The sequence below is a fragment of the Drosophila persimilis genome, unplaced genomic scaffold, assembly GCF_003286085.1.
Source record: "Drosophila persimilis strain 14011-0111.01,24,50 unplaced genomic scaffold, DperRS2 tig00001238-arrow-arrow-pilon, whole genome shotgun sequence".
Lineage (NCBI taxonomy): Eukaryota > Metazoa > Arthropoda > Insecta > Diptera > Drosophilidae > Drosophila > Drosophila persimilis.
Window position 1 is genome coordinate 27,080 of NW_020825443.1, and position 21,884 is coordinate 48,963.

General features: G+C 42.2%; 1 protein-coding gene and 1 long non-coding RNA gene across 2 annotated transcripts; both read left to right on the forward strand.

Annotated features, from left to right (window-relative positions):
- Positions 1–1,219: 1,219 nt before the first annotated feature.
- LOC113566905 (cysteine and histidine-rich protein 1 homolog) lies at positions 1,220–2,476 on the forward strand. Its single transcript, XM_026994112.1, has 2 exons — positions 1,220–2,083; positions 2,153–2,476. Exons 1-2 carry the CDS (start codon positions 1,325–1,327, stop codon positions 2,474–2,476), a joined length of 1,083 nt encoding a protein of 360 aa, XP_026849913.1. The 5' UTR covers positions 1,220–1,324.
- A 17,976-nt stretch (positions 2,477–20,452) lies between these two features.
- Positions 20,453–21,251, forward strand: LOC113566907. Its single transcript, XR_003409276.1, has 3 exons — positions 20,453–20,555; positions 20,612–21,009; positions 21,082–21,251. It is a non-coding gene; the product is annotated as an uncharacterized LOC113566907 (long non-coding RNA).
- Positions 21,252–21,884: the final 633 nt, after the last annotated feature.

Genomic DNA, 21,884 nt, shown 5'->3' on the forward strand with positions numbered 1-21,884 from the left:
CGGAAGCTTAGCTCAGCTGTTCCCTACCTAGAGCTTGCCTGCACCCACCCCAACTATGCTATGCCATGCACCGATAATTGGCCCAAGGTTATTGCATGCGATATACCCGATATGCAACCGTTACACATTTCCGAACACATCCATTTGCTTCTCTCTGTTCCGAGGCTTGAGGCCAATCTATTTGCCCATTCGTGTGATACATTTTGCTACACCTGTTACAAACACCTCCATGAGCACACCAAAGTTCGAGGCAGGATGAGTAAGAGCTCCGATGCGTTTGCATAAGAAAAGCTCTGAGCAAGAGCATTCTTGCATTCTTCTTGAACATTCACAAATTTCACACAAAAATGCCATAGGAATTGCACACAGAAATGCCAATCGATCTATTTATACTCAATATATTTACTCGTATTTTACTCGTACGAGTACTCGTACTCGTATCGAAAGTGTCTAAGCAACAATTTGGCATTATCCACCATAGCCTTAGCCTGCTTCCGATACGCTCCGATGGCGTGGAGAAAAATCCAATTTTCACAGCTATTTGTTTGCCCGACCCCGACTACCCCGACTATTTTATTCAATGTAGCCCCTTTTAGGTCACTCATTCATAGACACTCGTTGCAGTGATTATCCAACTATTTGATCCCGTCCGAAAAATATTTTCCAAAAGGTCTCCTCCGCGCCGTCGGTGATCTCCTCACGCGGGCTGAATTTTGTTTTGATGAGTCGGTGTGAATCGAAGGATCATTAGCCCCATTCTTTTCATCCAACTTATCGTTAATTTCCTTCCTGTTTTGCTACTCAAAAAACAATTCGCTTCAGCAGCGATCAAATAAAAAAAAAAAAATTAAAAAAAAATATAAAAAAACAGGTCAGCAACATATCTAATTTGACATGTACTACATGAAACATGGACTAATAGGCACCGTAATCTTGTTTGCGATAGCAGAGCACTTTGGCGGTCAAAGAGGTTACTTTTCAGCCCACCAGTCCACCGAGACACCACCCCACCAGACCCATTGAACGCCTTGGGCCGCATTACAAATATTTTTGAGTACATTTATGTGTAGATCAAAGTGCATTCTATTAAATTAAACTATTCATGGGTGCCTACTATGCCGTTTTTCTCTGTGTGTATCCTCTGTTTTTAAATTTGTAATTTTCAGGGAACCAGCGTGGCCTTGGAAAACTCGTAACCTTGTGCTCGTACTTTACACCAGAGTATCAGTTCACTCTGCAACAACAGGCAATCAGAATTGTTGAATAAAGCACGCACACATACTGTAAAGCCAGGCCGAGGCTGCTGGCCGAAATACCCTTCAGAATGTCGAATGCCAACCCCAATGTCAACAACAACGAGCAGCCCCCAGCCGCCAAGAGGCAGCGATTGTCAGATGTTGCAAGTAAAGATGAAAGTACTTTGAATGAGATTTCGACTACTATGGACAGCAGTGAGGGTGAGGTCGGCGGGTCCACGGGTGGTGGCGTATCCGATCTTCGTGAGCGACTGCATAACATACTGGTGTGCGTTGTGTGCCGCGAGGTTCCACAACCACACGACTTCTTTCAGTGCAGCCATGGGCATATCATGTGTGAAGACTGCAAGACCGCCGTTCTGGCTGTTGCCATCTTCAATAAAACGCGTGCCTGCTGCCCCAGTTGTCGATCGCTCATTAGAAACTACGATCAGGAGCAGAATCTAGTGGTGCGCCAGACCCTCTGGGAGCTACCCATCAGCTGCTCCAGCTGCAATGACCAGTTCTCAGATAGGAAAGATCTCTCCAGACACTTGGAGTTCTTTTGTGAGGGGCGTGTGGTTTGCTGCAAGTACCACTACCTGGGCTGTTCTTGGAAGGGCCCCTACAAGGACAGCGTCTCACATGATTCCGACTGTAGGTTTCCCCAGAAGCAGGGAAAGGAGATCCTAGATATTCTGCTGCATGTCGAGGACAGGGAGCTTGAGGCCCAAAAGCCCGTGTTCATCCATCGGGTGCTGAGTGCTAGCCGGGTGGAATTTTTGACCTTGAGAATGAAGTGGATACACCGCTCAGAGGGTTTACACCCACGGACCCTCGAGTCTGAGGTAAGGTTTTGGAGAACCAGAACTCGTCTGCAGCATACCTCTGATGATCTCTTATCCCGATCCCCATAGACGATTCGTGCCTTTGAGGAGGATTGGGTGCTGCGTCTACGTCCGAAAAGAGCTGGGGAAAAAATCACCGTCAGCGGCCAGCTATTGCTTTCGACTACCCCACGAGTGTCCCTCATGGTCGACCATTTGATCCAGATGCCGCAGAGTGTCTGCAGCGCCAAGCAGCTGCACGACATCCGCCCGCGTATCTACCGCCATATTTTCGATTCAACCGGCAAGTGCGCAAACCGCCAGGAGCTTCCCTTGGCGGGACCTCAGGCCCTGTACCGGCTATTTGCCATGACCCGGATCCAGCTCCGTTTGTGGATGTTTTTGCATTATTGAGCTGACGCTAAAAACCTTTAAATTGTAGTTTAAACCTTTATTGGGCACAACATCTTTTGATTTGATTTTTAAATTCGTTGCTTTAGAGCTGCATTTTTAGGGTTTGGGCGCCTTCTGGATCTGCTCGTTCACAGCTAGACCTTCTTCAGCAGCAGCCTTGGCCTTATCATGGAAGTCGTGCAGAAGCAATCGAGTAAATTAGGCATACGTTTTTGTCTGGTCTGTTAATGTCGGCTAGTGTCGGCTAGACTTACCTTAACGCTATCCTCGTTGAAAAAGTCCATGACCTTTGCCAGCAGGTCGTTGAGCTGAGCCTCAACTGGCTTGGTGGGCTCCTCACGAGGCACGCGAGCACACATGCACACCTGAAAGCAGAGTTACAGTAAAACCACAATCAGTCACTTCCTTTTCGACCACTGAAATTTTAGAATAGTTTTTCTAAATAAAGATACCGAAACAACTTGGGTGACTGCAATTTTGTATTTTAAAACGACGAAAAAAAAGGAGTGCGTGCGTTCGATTTCTTGCATTTTTCTCGACTCTTTTCATATATTAAAACAATTTCTTCTGTGCCTACCTTACCAACGGTGGCAAAGCGGGGCGAATTCGCCAAGAGCGAGAGAGCGAGCTTTTATTGCGCTCCCGGTTTGCCCTAGCCTAACTTACACTAGACTTCATGAAATACTATCCTAATAACAATTATTATTAGCCAAATGGCGCTACACCGGCCCCGTTGAAGGCCTGGAAGGCTTCAAACCAGAGGCAGAAGCGCCATCTTGTGGATTGGCCTCCTGAACGTGGCTCCGCTGCTCGACCTTAGGTCGACCACTCTGACCCTTCCGTCCTGCCCGGCGGTTGTTCCGACCACCCTTCCGAGGAGCCACTGTTGAGGGGGCAGGTTGTCCTCGGCAACGATTACGTATTTAATTAACAATTATCTGTTAATAATGGTACTTAGTTACTAAAGGCGGAAAAAGATAAGTTAAAAGTTAGCTAAATTTAAATGATTATAAATATTGCATGCAATTAGTTTAAGAGACAGTTCAGGGGATAGGGTTTGACAGAGGGAGTTATAATTATGGCATAAAACCCTAAAAGGTTCATGATCAGCATAATTAGATCTGCATATGGGTAGACGGATAGGCCTAAAAGTACGGGTAGGTCTAGATGGAACGGCCAAGTCAATCTGACCCAAGAGAGTTTGGGAGTCAACAGTCCCAAGAAGGAGATTGTGCACGAACATTACGCCATTGCATATTCTGCGATGGTGCAACGACGGCAGGTCAATAAGATTTAGCCTAGACCGGTAGGGTGGCAAGATTCTACCTGAGTCCCAGTTAAAGTTCCGAAGGGCAAAAATTAAAAATTGCTTTTGCACGGATTCAATAACAGCCTGCTGTTCTTTATACTGCGGGCTCCACACACAAGAACAATACTCCAATATACGACGTACTAACGAGATGTACAGTTGTTTTGTAACGTACGGGTCGTCAAACTCCTTGGACCAACGCTTGATGAACGCTAAAACACCCTTAGCTTTATTTACAGTTGCAGCTATATGGGTGTTAAAACACATCTTATGATCAAAAAGGACTCCGAGGTCATTTGAACTCGAAATTCGTTCAAGGACATGATTTCCTAGAACATATGGGACAAAATGAGGAGCGCGACGGTAAAATGTCATAAGTTTGCATTTGGAAAGGTTCAGAAAAAGAAGATTAGTTGAACACCACAATAGTAGTTCACTTAGATCAAGTTGAAGGCGTGTGTGCAAATACCAATCAGAGTAAGAAAGACAGATTTTGACATCATCAGCATACATTAGTGTAGTAGAGTATGTTATGACTTGAGGAAGGTCATTCACAAATAAAATGAACAGAAGCGGGCCCAGATGACTTCCCTGTGGCACACCTGAAGTAACATTTACAGTATTTGACAACACGTTAGAAAACAAAACACGTTGAGTGCGGTTAGAGAGATAGGACAAAATCCAATCTAGAAGATTCGTTGGGAACCCTAATAAAGAGAGCTTGTGAATAAGCAGAGCATGGTTCACAGAATCGAATGCCTTGCTGAAGTCAGTAAAAACTACATCCGTCTGCAAACCAATTTGAAAACCACGGTGGATTAGGTTAGAAAACCACCAAACCAGATCGACTGCACGATTTCCTCTACGTCACAATCTCTCGAAACTATGTCTGCTGGGTTCTGTTTTGTCGGCACATGCCGCCACGTAGCTTCACTTGACCACTCTTGAATCTCCGCTACTCGGTTCGCAACGAATGTTGACAACGACGAAGGGTGGGATCTGATCCAATGAAGAGTAAGTTATGAATCTGACCAGAATATAATTTTATCAATTGGAACCTTGAGCAGTGATTTGATTCGGTGACAAAGGTCTGCTAGAAGGTGAGCGGCACATAACTCAAGCCTTGGGAGCGTTTTCGTCTTGAGTGGCGCTACTTTCGACTTTGCAGTCAACAAGGAGACCTTGAAACCTTTTGCAGTCTTTCTACGGATATAGACGCAGGCTCCATAAGCTCTCATGGATGCGTCGGCAAAGGCATGTACTTGAATCGGTGACATGGGGTCAGTATGCACAAATCGAGGTATGGTAATCTTCTCAAACTGACCCAAGGATTCTTTTAATAAGTTCCATGCTGTTTCCAAGTTCATTGGAATTGACTCATCCCAATCTAGCTTGTTAAACCAAAGCTCCTGCAGTAGGATCTTTCCCTTAATTACTAAAGGACTTAACAAGCCAAGGGGGTCAAACAGCTTTGATGTCACCGATAATATGTTCCGTTTTGTCGCTCGGAGACCCATAACTGACGTCTCAATTTGGAACTTAAAGACGTCTTCGTGTGGCAGCCACGATATTCCTAACGCCTTAGTTGACTCTGAGTCCGAGATCGTTATCGGTTTAAATGTGCTCTCGGATGCGGTGACCTCAGGTGAGTTCGAAAACCATTTAGTCAATTCAAACCTCTTTCAACCTCTTCAAACACCGAATTGCCAAAAATGGGGCTGGTCCAGTCCCATATGTTACGGTGTTGAGCTGGTATATTCTCAAGGACTCAGACGGGTCTCTTCTCCACACTATGAGCTGGAATTGTCTATCCGCATCAGCGACCCAGACTTGGCGATACATCTTCTTAACATCGGCTGTCAAGGCGTACCTGTGTAGTCTGAATCGGAGCAATGTCGAATACAGCTCATCCTGTATCGTAGGACCCACCATCAATATGTCGTTCAAGGCCACCTGAGAGGACGTTTTACAAGACGCATCGAAAACGACGCGGAGCTTGGTCGACGTGCTTTGAGGCCTCAACACACACTGATGTGGAATGAAATAATGTGGAGTTTTGGGGATTGTATTGTCTGTGGTAGACATGTGACCCAAGGAGAGGTACTCTTCCATGAACTCCAAGTACATTTTCTGCAACTCGGGGTCACGAGACAATCTTTTTTCAAGCGATAAAAACCGCCGTTTAGCCACTTCAAAGGAGTTGCCTAAGATACTGGGATCTGATTTGAACGGCAGTCTTACTTCAAACCGACCTGAAGGCACGACCTGAGTAGTCCTTCTATAATGCTTTTCACATAACTTGTGTTCAGGAGATAAAGACTTTTTAGAAGACGGCAATTCTTCCAGTGACCAAAACTTTTGTAATGTATTGTCGATGTGGATCACTGACTCTTCTCGATAACTCAAACAATTCCTAGCTTCTTGGGTGGCAGTCACCTTTGGAGTGTATCTGCCCGACACAATCCAGCCGAGAAGCGTTTTCTGCAGAGTTGGATAGTCAGGACCTTGTCGAATCTGATCGACAGATAAAAGTTCGTAAAATGTTTCTGCACCTATCAGCATATCTATCTTCTGTGGCTTGAAGAAATATGGGTCTGCAAGTGGTAAGTTCTTCGGGATTTTCCAGTCACTCACGTTAAGTGTTTGATCAGGGTGATACCCCGAAATGGACTTTAGAATCCAGAAATCAACCGAAAACTCACTACCAGTAATTCGCGACTTCACCACCGTGTGTATCTTTTTCTTGACTTGTGAATTGGATTCACCAATACCAAGCAAGTTGATACACGACTCCTCCCTACAGATCTGTAAGCGCTGTGCTAAGTCCTCAGTTATAAAATTGGTTTGAGACCCCGAGTCAAGCAGAGCTCGGGCCAAAACATGTTCACCATTATTTGTTCGGACGCTTACGATCGACGTAGCCAGCATAACTCTATCCATAGCTGATTCCATAGGTTGATTCTGATTGGGAGGAGGAGAAGAATTCTCTGGGGGTGATGGTAATGCTAGACTTTTATTCGCCACTGTGTATCTATGCAATAAGGTATGGTGTGAGCAGCCACACACTCGACACTTCTTAGCTTTGCATCGTACTACAGAGTGGCCTGGCTGCAGACAATTGATGCAGACAAAGGATGCAGTTTTTGCGAATTCGAACCTTTGCATTACTGCCAGCCGACCAAATGGACTGCAATCTGTCAACAAATGGCCTTTCGCATTGCAGTAGCTGCATTGTTGGTTTTTGGTATTCGCGGTGGAACACGCGAATGAGCTCCGATTATGCGGCTTGCTTGGCACAGCTTTCTGCTCCTGCTTTGGTTTGTCCGAATTTTCGGCCGAAAGATGTTGATGTCTGCGGTTAAGCAACTTTTCACAGTCCGTCCAAAGGTGCAGTTTGTCATAATCGAGCTGTTCTTCCCATTTCTCTTTGGTCACCGGATCGACTCTGCTCAAGACGAGATGAATAATCATCGCATTCGAGATCTTTTTATCATCGCCTATCGACAACAACGAACCGTATATGGATGAGGCGGTATCGATAAGGTTTCTTAAGGACGATGCTGATTGCTGGGTCATTTTGGGAAGACTAAATAGGGCATCAATGTGATTTTTAAAGATCAGACAATCATTATCGTAGACCCGTTTTAAGCTAGCCATTGCTTTCTCGTAGTTGGTCTCGGTTACTTGGAAAGCCCTAACTGTTCCCAACGCTTCACCGGAGAGACACGAAAGCAAATGGTTGAACTTTTCGATAATTGGAATGCTTTGGTCATTGTGAACTAGAGTCTCAAATAAACCTATGGTTTTTAAAGTCCGAAAAGTTGCCGCTGAACTGCGGTAGAGCTAACTTCGAAAGGCGAGCCACCATTAGCTGGTACTGCCGGTATTGTCTCATCAGCTGTCTTTAATGCGCAAATGAGAGACATTAATTGTGCCTTTGTGACAATTGAGAGTTCTTCCAACTCGACTCCAAATTCATCGTCAATGTCTATATCTTCAATCTTCTCTTGAAGTTCGCGTGCCGTGTCAATGCTACGCATCAGCGTTTCGAGTCTGCACTCGAGCTCCGTCAATACCAGCGGAATATCCCCCGCTTCTAAACGGTCCGCTAATAAACGAATGCCTTTGACACGGCAACTGCGCTTTTTCTTCAGCTCTTTAAGGGCAATATTGTTGGCTTTTGAGGTCATATTGATTCTCAATAAAAGCAACTGAAGGCGAAAGATCGTTTCTAATAATCGTATTTAATGCCGAGGCACTCAATGAAATAATGGGTAATTGTACCCAAACGAGGTGAAAAACCAATATACCCGAAAAATTTAGGGTAGAGCGTCGCTTGGCTGGCGCGTACACGAAAACCACACAAGAATAGCAACGAACAGCACTGGTGACAAGCGAAAACGAAAAATTTCACCGCTGCAGTTCTGAAGAATGGATGTTGTGTATACGTATGCACAGACAACGACGCTAAATTGATTTGCGAGGCACGACTTTGTCTTAATTGATAGTTGGATCCTACTGACACCAAACGAATATACCCGACGAAAACAGGGTAGCGCGTCACTTGGTGTTTGGTTTGGATCAAGCGCGCCAAACAAAAGAACAACGATAAGCAACGGTGAAGAGCGAAAGCGAGACGAAAAAATTCACCGCTGCAGCTGCGTATTGGTATGCGTGCTTGGCCAACGACCCAACTATACATATATTTGACACAACGAAAACGAGAAAGGGGAAAGGGGTGACAGCGATTGCAGTTAAAATGAGTTATATGTGTAGTTATGGCGTCCAAGAGGGTTAGATGTACATATGTATATATGTACATATGTATTAATATATACGCTGAACTCTAACTACAGCATGCAATCTAGCTCTACTATGTCATACGTATGTGCCAAGAATTGAAAGCGAGGTGCAATTGTTTCAGCACAAGACAATAATTGCGAGTTTTTTAATCTTTTCGTCTTCACTCGAGCTTTCAATTTTTTGCACAAATACTGTACTCTCCTCTTCTAATACTGGATGCTCCACTTGGATCTTCTTGGGTAGATGGTATATGTGTATCTCCTTTTGTATATATGTAGCTGAAGACAGGGTATTGCACGACCGACGCGGTGATTTTTAGTTTTGTTTGTTTAATTATTTGCACACACGTCGCGGTCAATTTGGCAATTTAGCTGCAGCACATATGCATGTACATGTATGTATGTATGTATAATAGATTTTGGCTATTTATCTTTTCTCCACTGTGTCACTGTCACTTTTGCCTTCCACTTGAATTAATACGTTTAAATTGCAAGTCCACCCGGGGGCGCCATGAAATTTTAGAATAGTTTTTCTAAATAAAGATACCGAAACAACTTGGGTGACTGCAATTTTGTATTTTAATACGACGAAAAAAAAGGAGTGCGTGGGTTCGATTGCATGTATTTTTCTCGACTCTTTTCATATATTAAAACAATTTCTTCTGTGCCTACCTTACCTACGGTGGCAAAGCAGGGCGAATTCGCCAAGAGCGAGAGAGCGAGCTTTTATTGCGCTCCCGCTTTGCCCTAGCCTAACTTACACTAGACTTCATGAAATACTATCCTAATAACAATTATTATTAGCCAAATGGCGCTACAACCCCTTCTATCTCCACTTACGGCGAACAGGGCGAACAGGAAGAAGATCAAAGCAATCTTGGCTATTTTTGGTTTTTAGTTTGTTTTACTGGTGCTGCTCTTTACTGAAGAACGTTGACTTGAGTACTCATAGCGACAGCTCGTTTTGCGTCGGAGCCGAGATGAAACCGAGAGCCGGTCTTATCACCGGCGCCACTATCAAGGTCAAGTGTTTAGAAGCGTACGTCCCGGTCCGCTCAGATAAGAGAGTGGAGTGATGTAGAGTGCTCAAAGTAGAGTTATAGACTATGTAGTATACTATGTGGGCATGGAGGACATTTTACTACCCATTTAGAGCTCTGGCAAATGGTCGAGATAAGAATTTATATAAAAAAAAATCGCGTACGAGTAGGGAAAGGATACTAGGAAACGGGATACAGGGGGTCAAAGGGACAGATCAGCATGGATACGTAAACGAAGAAAATCACCGGTCAGATCTTTGTCGGCTGCGGTATCGCTCATTTGGCGATATTGTCTTACATTTATTGGGTATTACTATACAGAATATACTGGGGAAGGAATATCATAAGGGCGAGGTAGGGTATAATGATCTTAAATCTATAAAACTGATTAGTACTAGGTATATAGTAGGTAGTAGTAGTAGTAGGTTAGTAGGTTAGTAGTAGGTTAGTTAGTAGGTTAGTAGTAGGTATATAGTCACGGTATAAAACCGTGATCATGGTTGAAGACCAACGAATAGTTACCGCACATTCATTCTTTTCAGATGGGGGTTAAACCGGTGGTACGGGCACGTGGCCAATAGAGGTGACCAGCGTTGTAATACGTAGATACTAGTGGTGCTAATCCTACGCGGAAAGAACAGAAATTTTTCAACGGGTCTCTGTAGCTGGGTGGATTACCTCAACAGAACTACACCACTGATCGAAAAATTTTACTGAACTGTGGGCGTTCGTTTTCTAAATGGTCGAACGGCTGCCCCAGTATTGACGATATATAACTGGCGCGTCCACTCAAATTAAATCATCACTTTGAGCCGCACTTGGCACTTGCACTAGGCTTTGACTTTGGCTTGACCTTGGTTTAGAGAACTGGGTCAGCTCTACAAGACTTTTTTTTCCACGGCCGGTCACTCTGACGGTCACGAGGAGAGAAAGAAAGAGGCTGGGACTACTAAAAACAGCAACCCACGTTTTCCCACACTTTCTATGGACTTCTTCTGTTATACAGGATCCAGACACAGCAATATTTAATAAAATATAGTGCACGGCAGAAAAATTGCATATCAAAGCGTTTGCCGCTTGGTCGCAAAACAGCTGTTGATAAGCTTTATCAAAGCTCACAAGATATTCAACTCGAATTTTTTACGGCCTAGTTTTAGGCTGTAATTTTATATTACGAATATTACACCCCCCGCTGAAATCACAGTTTGTGGTCTTGCTAACCAAATCGTGATCCACACTTGGAGTGCTGGATACGATTTATTGTTCAATATCATTTGTGTGATATTTACCAATAAAGCGACCCTGGAAATCTTCCAGCTCGTAGTAGCTGTTCTCGAGTCTTTTCTTAATGCGGGCTTTCCAAAACGTAGGTGCCAGTTTCGCTTTAATGCCTTTCACAAAACTACTCTGGTCAAAATTTCGTCTATACACTTCTTGACCCACTTGAAAGTTTACTTCTCGGCTTCGAAGATTATAGATATTTTCATTGCGAACATGCTGCTGTTTCATTGCTTCTGCAGCGGTCTTGCGAATTACCTCGAAGGAATCGTCGCGATCGAAGACTACAGCTCGGTCCTCCAACATACTGAGATTTCGTAGGAGTTGATAAGTGGAATCATGTTTTGGCCAAAAGCAACACAATATGGGCTACTTTTGACGGCTGCATGCACACTGGATTGATCGGGCTTAATGTACGCTTTGATAGCAGCGAGTACCGAGCGATTTACCCGCTGGATGCAACAGATTTTCGTCCTTTGTGTGGGCGGTAGGGGGTAGGGCGAAATTCTGAGATATACGTTTTAAAGTGAGATCTAACAGGAGTGCGGATACCAAATTTGGTTACTCTAGCCTTAATAGTCTCTGAGATTTGTGGATGCCCCAGATTTTAGTCCTTTGCGGGGGCGGAAGGGGGTGTGGCGAAATTTGGACACGAAACGGTCAAGGTCCGATATCACAGGAGTGTGGATACCAAATTTGGTTGCTCTGGCTCTTATAGGTTCTGAGATCCTTGAACTCATATTTTGCAATTGGCAAAACCGACCATGAATCCTGTGTGTTAGAGAGAGACAGAGCGAGAAAGAATGAAATTGTTTTCTTGTTTCTGGCTATAATAATTATACGATCTGGTTGAGATTTTATATTCTAGAACATATAAACATCCTCTACGATTCTGAGTTTTTGGTTTTATCGTATCTTTAAAAATGTGGGTGCCACAGATTTTCGTCCTTTGTGGGGGCGGAAGTGGGCGGGGCGAAGTTCTGAACTATTTTTGTAGCAGTGACATATCACAGAAGTCTGGATCCAAAACATCGTTGCTCTAGCTCTTATAGTCTTTGAGCACTAGGCGCTGAAGGGGACGGACGGACGGAAGGACGGACGGACGGACGGACGGATGGACGGACGGACGGATGGACAGACAGACAGACATACAGGGCTCAATCGACTCGGCTATTGATGCTGATCAAGAATATATATACTTTATGGGGTCGGAAACGATTCCTTCTGGACGTTACACACATCCACTTTTACCACAAATCTAATATACCCCAATACTCATTTTGAGTATCGGGTATAATAACATGTAGCCTTCGTGGCCTTCCCCCCTCCCCTTTAACCTAAAACTGAAAAGTCAATGCTTAAAACTAGAAAAAGAAGAAAAGTCAAAAATCTTAATTCTAATAAAGTAAGTTCGGGTCCCTCCAATGGAAAAATGCCGGCAAGTTGATGGGCGGAAAAATGTGGGTGGAGCGTACGCTCCCTCACACCCCCTCCATACTTCGGGGGTGCCGAAGAGTGACGGTGACAGCCCGGCTGCGGGTAATTTTTACGCGAAAGCAGGTGCCGTCATGGACCTCCAGTCGCCGGACTCCCAGTCGGTAGGCGCGATCGCGTAAGAATACGGTTATGTTGGATATGAGGTCCCGGGGCAACCGCCGACCTGGCGCGTTGGTCCGCCATTCGGGGGAGCCTCTGCCCATTCCGGGTCGTCCTGCACCGCGGCTACCGTAGGGTGGAGTCGGAGGATTTGCAGCAGGTCGGCCATCCACCGTCGGACACTTTACGCAAAATCGCCGCATCAATTTTAGTAGTTGTGGGCAACTTCATAAATTATTCCAAAAACGAGTTTACGATATGCCTCGGCCGCTGTACCTTTCCTTGAGACGTTCCCATGCAGTGTTGTAAGCAGTGTCCGTGATCGACAAATGTCGTACCAAGTTGGCAGCCTCATCGATAAGTAGTGTTTTCAAATGATGAAACTTCTGTGTGTTCGTCAAATGCTGCCTGCTATGAATTGTACTTTCATAGATATCCTGAAATGCTGGCCACTCTGTGTAGCTGCCAGCGAACCGTTTGATTTGAATTTTTGGCAATTCGCTCTGTATTGGTGTGACCGCACCAACAGCCGAATTCGAATTCACCGAGCCTCTAAACTCGACGCTCTCGCTCTCTCCAGCAGCACGCATAGACTTGTTCGTCGTGTTCTGGTTTGCAGCTAACTGTTCAAATAGCTGTTGTTGTTGTTGTAGCAGACTGAGTACTGCGTTGTTGTTTATATGAAGCTCTCTTCTGCCATCCCCGTTGATCGTTGCAGTTGTAGTTGGTTGTACTAACCCCTTTTTCTCCAAAATATTGGCATATGCCAATAGATACTTTTCCTCGTAGAGTGCATTGTCTTCCTCTGGATCCCCATACCCATCCACGTGTTCGAGAAGGGCTATGGAATCTCCAAGTTGTGAGAACTCTTTCCAAGCCGATTGGAGTAGTTCCATCCGTGAGGTGACCTCCGCCGTTGTATTTGTATTTGTATGATAATGGCCTTGAGTCTGCCACGGGCTTTTACCAATGCCTTTAATTGGTCCATTGTAAACAATTTTCAATGAACACCAAAGCACACAAAACTGTTCAAGAATCCGGCTTGAAGGACCAAAGAATGTTCGCGAATAATATGCTCGACGGATTTGATTTTAGGGGACTGTATTTATTTTGTTCTTGTCCAGTTCGATGTCTATTTGGTACTGAAAAATGCCGACGCAGCGGCGATAAGAATACATATGTGTGTATACAAATTTTCGTCTCTTCCATTCTCTTCTTGTTCTCTTTTGACGATGGTTCTTCGCTTAGCGATGGACTTGTTATGCGTTCCTCAACAACTACAATGAAGCGCTTCCAGTTCATCTCCAGGAGGAATGGAAAATGTACAGGGAGGAGTTAAAATTATTAAACTCCATACAGGTACCACGTCATATATTCCAAGAACAAATTCCGATATCATCAGAGATACATACCTTTGTTGTCGCATCGGAGAAAGCATTTGGAGCTGCAGTATATATCCGAGCAATACATAAGGATAAGTGGGCAACGATTCAATTGCTATGTGCCAAATCACATTTAGCGCCCATCAATGCATTACCATTACCCCGTTTGGAACTAAAAGCGGCGGTGTTTGGTGCTCAATTGACAGCAAAACTAAAGGAACAGTTATCAATGGAAGATGCATCAACATTCTTTTGGTCTGACTCAAGGATCGTATTGTCATGAATTAACTGCTCGTCATCCAACCGAGACAAATTCGTATCTACAAGAATAGCAACGATTGAAGAATTGACGATACAAAGGCAGTGGAGGCATGTCTCATCCGAAAATAATGCAGCAGATGTACTCTCCAGAGGAATGACGAAGCGACGAAGTTCGCAAAACATAGCATGTGGTTTTATGGACCACTATTTTTACACGGCCCAACATCTACATGGCCACCACCATTTGTGGCTACAAAAGAGGAATTGATGAGTCCAAATCCCCAAAAGATTGGTCAGTCATCAATTATGACTATCACTCAGGAGGATGACTTAATCTAAAAAATAAAGCAGAACAACTCATACAACAAGCTATTGAGAATAGTAGCTTACATGATGCGTTTTCGAGGAAGGAAAACGCACACAAGCAAGACTGTCCAATTCAATGAGATGAAAGAAGCTCAGAAAATTGTCATACGTTACATACAACAGAATGACTTCAAAGAAGACTTACGTCACTTAACAACACATAAGGAAACACAAAAGGGAAGTTCAATAAACTCTCTAACACCATTCATGGATCAGGAGGGAATCTGACGAGTAGGTGGTCGACTGCAAGCGGCTGGACGGTTTTCTAAGGGTTTAACTACAAAGAGAGTGAGAGCGCTCTAACTGCGACTGCCCACTCGGAGAACGGCGTCGTTTCATGCTAGGGCGGCGTAACCTCGTCTCCGATCACAAAGAAGAGTCTTCGTTTGCGTGTCGACGAAATCACAACGACAATTAGCAGTTGCAGCCGGCCGCGCTTAAACCCGTAGTACCCATTACATTGTACTCTATACGCGATTACGATTAAAGTTTAAGTTGATTGAAGTCCAAATGAATAAATCTCGAATTGTCTATATCGTGTAGTACATTATTAAACGCAAAGATTCCCCAGAGCATTTCTGCTCAACAATGAAATCTCGTATCGAGGATTTCACAACATTTTTGGTGGCCCATGGGGGGAACCGCGTTTAATTCGTACTATCCGCATATGATTCTACCTCGTTCCGCGTTCAGTTAAATGTACAAATAAAATCATATTTTACCGGCTGCAACTGTAAACGGCAAACACAACGCAAACCAACGGTTTATCCAACAGCCGCTATCTCTCGCACGAAGCAGGGACAAAGAAGACCAGACGATAGCTCTGCGCCTGGACAGTAGCCTCACTGCAGCACACAAAAAGCAACTCAAGCCGACGGTTAGACAGCAGCCTCTCTCTCGTGCAAAGCAGAGACCAAGAGACCAACGAGCGTTCTGTTGCTGCACATCATCTCTAGACACAAGGCCTCAACTCAACGCTCACAGTAGCACTGTTTCTGCTCTCCGCTCGGACAACACCAACAACAACGACTCGCAAGTTCTCTTAAGCTACGCTTTAAGCAAAGAGAAGCACTCCCGAGTACCAGAGTAAGTGTTTCGTTGTGGGTATTTTGTACAAGGTCAAAGAGAGTGCAACTAAGGGTGAGAAAGGTACATACACATATAACAGCAACATGTCAACAGCCGAGTCCCACGACCTCGAAGCCGATCCTTAGGTGGAGATCGACAATCTCAGTGTTATTCAGACAAATCTCATTGCGAGGGTTAATCAAACGGTGCGTAATTTCAGAAAGGATGGCGCAGATCGGAAAACAAAAGCTTATTTTCAAACGCGCTTACAAACTTTGCAACGGTTCTTAGGTGAATTTGAGCAAAATCATCAACGTTTATTAATACTTATTGGTAGACTGGCTATGACAATTAGTAAACGGAAGACAGTACCAAGTTATGTTTTTCTTTAAAGATTATTTATGTATTTCTTGATTACTTTTTGCTGCAACACCGGTCCACACACTTGAGATCACAAAAGAAGAGAGAGCGTCGACACTTCAAGTGTGACCAGACTAACTCATAATAATAATACCTAACATATCGATAATATTATTTAATGTTATTATTTTAATGTGGGAATAGGCGTATTCCAACACGCCCCCCTCAATAATAACATTAATTATCAAAATCATAAAAATAAAAAATATAAAAAAGTTTTCATCATTAAATCAAAAAGTTACCTTTTTCAATTGTTATTCTAATGTGGTTGGTGTGCATTCTGGGAAGTGTTATGTGATCTAGCATTTGCTCTAAGGATACGGGGAAAACCCAGAAAAACCCGATCAGATCACTTTAAAATTAGATTAACATAAAATTAAATTACTTTAACAATTCATTGGTTCTTTTGGTTCAAATCAAAAAAAAAAATTAAATATGAATTAATGTAATAAATTCGTTAATAAAGCTTCATGTTCATGTTTTCATTAAATTGGAATCATTCTTCTTGTAGTAGTCCTAATTTGTTCCGCAGTTCCGCAAATCTTCCAGCAGGTAGTGGCTTCATGAAGATGTCAGCAAGTTGGTTGTCTGTATTAATATACTCAAGAGAAATCTCATTAGTTTCTATCTGTTCTCTTGAAAAATGATATTTTATATCAATATGCTTTGCTCTTTTATGACATGAGGGATTATTTGCAATGCTAATACAGCCTTGGTTGTCTTCATAAATTTTAATGGGTCTGTCGAGTTTAAGATTAATACTATTTAGAAGAGACTTTAGCCATAAAGCTTCTCTTACAGCTTCAAATAGGGCCATATATTCAGCTTCAGTTGATGAAGCTGCCACTGAATTCTGTCTTTTTGTATTACAACAAATTAAATTGGAATCGAACATTTTAAACAAATAACCCGTTGTACTTTTTCTATCAATCTCATTACTACCCCAATCGGAGTCTACATAGCCAACTAATGTATTTTCAAATGATGTATTCTTTTTAAATATAAGCTTCATATCAATAGTTCCCTTTAAATATCTAATAACCCTTTTTAAACATTGCCATAACTCAGCATTGTTCTTGCTACTATATCTACTCAAGATATTTACAGCGGTAGCTAAATCTGGTCGTGTACACAGCATTATGTACATTAAACAGCCAATAAGGTTTCGACATGTAGCATTGCAGTCTTCACCTGAGTTAAGTAACTCATAATTTAGTTTATTTAGTAATGGAGTACTGACTGAATTGCAACTATCCATGTTAAATTTATTTAAAATTCTTTTTACATATGAAGCTTGACTCAAATATATATATATATATATATACCCATCTACTGTCTACAATATTTTTGTTTTCTGGCTTCTTTATAATTGTCCAGGTGTTATTAATTTCATGGGCATTTAACTCTGTATTTATTGCCTCCTCCCAATCAGATTTATCATTCCTAAAATTTATTTCATCAAAAGAATTTGGAACTTCATCAAACACTATATGGGCATTTAATATAAATTTGTTAAAGCTTTTATCATGTTCTTTATAAGACACCTTCGGCTTAGACTTTAACCTCTCACTTTTTCTACTAATTATATTAGTATCCTTATTTTCTTCACGACAATTATCTGGCTGATCAGCTTTTTCACAATCCTTACTCTCATTCGGGATATATAATTCCTTACTATCATTCAGGAAATCAGTTTTTCTTTTCCTACTTTCATTCGGAAAATTCAGCTTTTCGCATTCCTTACTTTCATTCAGGTTTTCACATTCCGTACTTTCATTCGGGAGATAAAACTGATCACATTGCTTACTCTCATTCAGGATTCCACATTCCGTACTATCATTCGGGAGATAAAACTGATCACATTCCTTACTCTCATTCAGGATTCCACATTCCGTACTTTCATTCGGGAAATTAAACTGATCACATTCCTTACTCTCATTCAGGATTCCACATTCCGTACTATCATTCGGGAAATTAAGCTGATCAGATTCCTTACTCTCATTCAGGAATTCTTGTTGACTTCTTTCCTTACTCTCTTTCGGGAAATCTGTTTCAAATTTTACTTCTCTAGAATAAAGCATATTAGTCTCGTCTACGACAACATCTCTTGCAACAATAACTTTTCCTTTAATGACATCCCACAATTTGAGTCCATTTTGTTCATACCCTATCAAGATAGCTTTGAATGATTTTTCATCAAATTTACCTTTTTTAATTTTGTTGTGCACATACACGGTTGAACCGAACACTCTTAAAAATTTTAAATTGGGCTTTCTATTGTGCCACAGCTCATATGGGGTCATTTTACAATCACCAAGTGCTTTGCTTGGAATTCTGTTGATTAGATATGTTGCAGTTAGCACAGCTTCACCCCAAAAACTTTTGTCTAATTTTGCACCATTTACCATAGCACGAGCTTTCTCTGTAATGGTTCTTATCATTCGCTCCGAAACACCATTCAACTGAGGTGTATGTGGCACTGTCAAATGATAACTTATTCCTTTATTAACGCAGAACTCACGCATTTCATTCGACAAGTATTCTCTACCGTTGTCAATATACAAATTGACAATCTTGAAATTAAAATGAGCCTCGCTCTTTGCTACAAAATCTTTAAATACATTAAATACATCTGATTTATATTTTAACAAATAGGTTACACAATAATGTGTAAATTGATCTACGAAGATCACAAAATAATTTTTATCGTCTAGTGTAACTGGTTTAATGGGGCCACATACATCTGAATGTATTACAAACAAGGGTCGTTTTATATAACTTTTATCTTTAGATTGCTTAAATGGCAACCTAGCCTGTTTCCCATTTAAACATGACTCACAAACTTCATCTGATATTTTTAAATTAACAAGAAGATTACTGTCATTAAATAAATTATTATTATTTATTTCAAGCAATTTTGCATTGCTTATATGCCCCAACCTCTCATGCCATAATCGATAATTATTTTTGTTCCTAGCATCTACACTGTATGCTTGGAATTTGACTACAGGTATATCCAACATACCTGTATGTTTAACAACACTTACTCCATTTTTTGATATGGAGACACCACCACAGTCAAACTTAATTGACATCCCTGCCTGTTGCAGACTCTTGACAGACATGAGGTTTCCTGCTGCCTCCTTGCAGTAGAGCACATCCTCCAGTGTGATATTGTGTCCATTGTGCAGCCGCACAATTCCACGCTTAGTGGCATATAAAAACTCGCCTTCTTTTGCCACAGCGATTTTAATTGGCTGCTCCAGTTCGATGCAATCGGCGTACAGCGAGTCATCATTGATCAAATGATCCGTTGCACCAGAATCGAGTATAAAACCGAGTTCATTATTTATCTGATCACTCTTTTTCATTTTCCGCATCATAAATGCGAACCCGTGGCCCGATGCTGCAAGCTGAGCTTGTTTATTATGTTTATAATTTTCTTTGTTTTGATTTAACCTTATAAACTGGTAACAGTCTTTTTTCATGTGCCCTTCTTTGCCACAGTGATGGCATTTAATATTACTTCTAGCTTTTCCCTTAAATAATATCTTTTGCCGTGTGTTTCTAGATCCAAACGTTTTACGATTATTAAAATTGTTATTATTTCATACAACTGCCTTCATGACTTTACTACTTGTATCAGTACTTTCATTTCTTAATTTGGTCTCGTAGTCGAACAATTTATTTTTTACAAACGCTAATGATAGAGTTTCATCTGACAAAGTTTCGATTGCCGTGATGACACCATTATAGGTTGAAGGTAGAGTCTGCAGCAAATGTGCCACTTTGTCCATCTCATCCATTTTTGCGCCCGCCCCTAACAACTCACTCACTGTTTCATCAAAAGTAACAAAATGACTCGAAAGTGTCATTTCACTTGAGAGTTTGAGTGTTATTAAACGTTTACGTGCAGCTAATTGCGACGCAAGGCTTCTTCAGAATATCACGTGCCGAAATGTCGCCTGCCGCGAAGTTTAGAAATGCGTCGCCTAAATATTGAATTAAAATGCTCTTTGCACATCGCTCTGCCTTTTTCCAATTATCATCTACTTCGTTAGGCATTATGTTATCGATTTAATTTATTTAAATTGGCGTGGACTGGGCCCATAACCTATTGGTAGACTAGCTATGACAATTAGTAAACGGAAGACAGTACCAAGTTATGTTTTTCTTTAAAGATTATTTATGTATTTCTTGATTACTTTTTGCTGCAACACCGGTCCACACACTTGAGATCACAAAAGAAGAGAGAGGGTCGACACTTCAAGTGTGACCAGACTAACTTATAATAATAATACCTAACATATCGATAATATTATTTAATGTTATTATTTGAATGTGGGAATAGGCGTATTCCAACACCTTTTTTAAGGGCTTAGGTCATGCCTGGTACTTGGCAGTGGATATGCAACTATACATAATCTCTCTGCTTCTGCTGATTGCTCTGTATAAATGGGGCAAAAAGGCGGCTGCTGGCATTGTAGTGCTGTTGCTTCTAGTCACGACCTGCCTCTTTGTCACGATGATGGTCAACAATGAATCAATGCTCACGAAGTAAGTCCACGATCTTTCTATTTGCATTTGAAGTTATTAAGCCTCATTTAATTCAGGAATGGAAGTAAAGGAGGTGATGGTTTGGATGTCTATGGATCCACACACACGCATGCGGGTCAATGGCTGACTGGATTTCTCTTCGGGTACTTCTTGCACCTGAATCGTGGAAGGAAGCTCCAGCTAAGCCGCATCCAAGTTTAGGGCTCCTCCTCTAACCATACTCGAGGAGTCTCTCTACTACACGCTTACCCGGGTGGGCTGGCCCCTAGCGCTGTGTTGGATCATCTTTGCCTGCATGCAGGGCTATGGCGGTCTGGCAGACAGTTTCCTATCCTCGCCATTGTGGCAGCCACTCTCGAGACTCTCCTATTCCGTGTACATCTGGAATATGTTCACTCTGGAAGTAAACAGCAGAATTCTACGGACCAATACATATTTTTCGAACTACAACTTTGTAAGTTTTGTTTTGGATAGTTGAAGGAAACTAGTGGATTATAACAAATGTATAATATTTTATGCTTTGCAGATGCTTAATTTCTGGTCTGTCATTGGGATCACTATTTTGATGTCGTATGTGTTTTATGTTATCATTGAGGCTCCTTTTGGCGGACTCGATAGTCTTCTACGAACCCGGCAGCCACGATCTCCAAGCGAACAAAAGCAGTCGTCAGTAGATGTCCAGCAGGATCAGTTTAATGTCGGAAGTAATCTGGATGAACCTGAAAAGCCTAAGGAAGAAGCCACAACGACTGTTTCAGAATAGTTAAATGTAAGATGCTAATAGTCGTGTTTTGTCTTTCCCATATTTAGATCCAGTATGGTTTTCTTGTATTCAATGACTTTTCGCCGACCAGACATGTTTAAGTTTGCTATTAAGTTAAGACTTTGAAGCCACTTGAGATATTAGATCTAACAAATAACTATTCGACAAGCGCTTTACTCACAAATTCAACTAATAAACGAGGGGGAACGTTGTGAGTTGCTGCGGACACCGCAACTCTACATTTATTCCCGATACTTAGTCAGTATGGCTCTCCTCCGGCAGAGGCCGCTAATATTAAACGACACGACAAAGAGTGCGTGCGAGAGAGACAGAAAATCAGTCAGAGCGTGACGTCGGGCGCTGCGTAGCCACTGCAAATTGATTTCTTGCTTTTGGCTACAAAAATGATCCGATCTGATCCAGATTCAGCGATCTGATAGATATGGTCACTATCTATGATTCTGCGTTTTTAGTTTTCTCGAATGTGCAATATTGTGAATGCAACAGATTTTCGTCCTTTGTGGGGGCGGAAGGAGGTGGGGCGAAATTCTGAAATATAGGTTTTA

Excerpts from the sequence above, each read along its gene's own strand:
- LOC113566905 (XM_026994112.1), top strand. The coding sequence starts at position 1,325 with ATGTCGAATGCCAACCCCAATGTCAACAACAACGAGCAGCCCCCAGCC. Across the intron at positions 2,084-2,152 it reads CACGGACCCTCGAGTCTGAG|ACGATTCGTGCCTTTGAGGA; the intron begins GTAAGGTTTTGG and ends CGATCCCCATAG.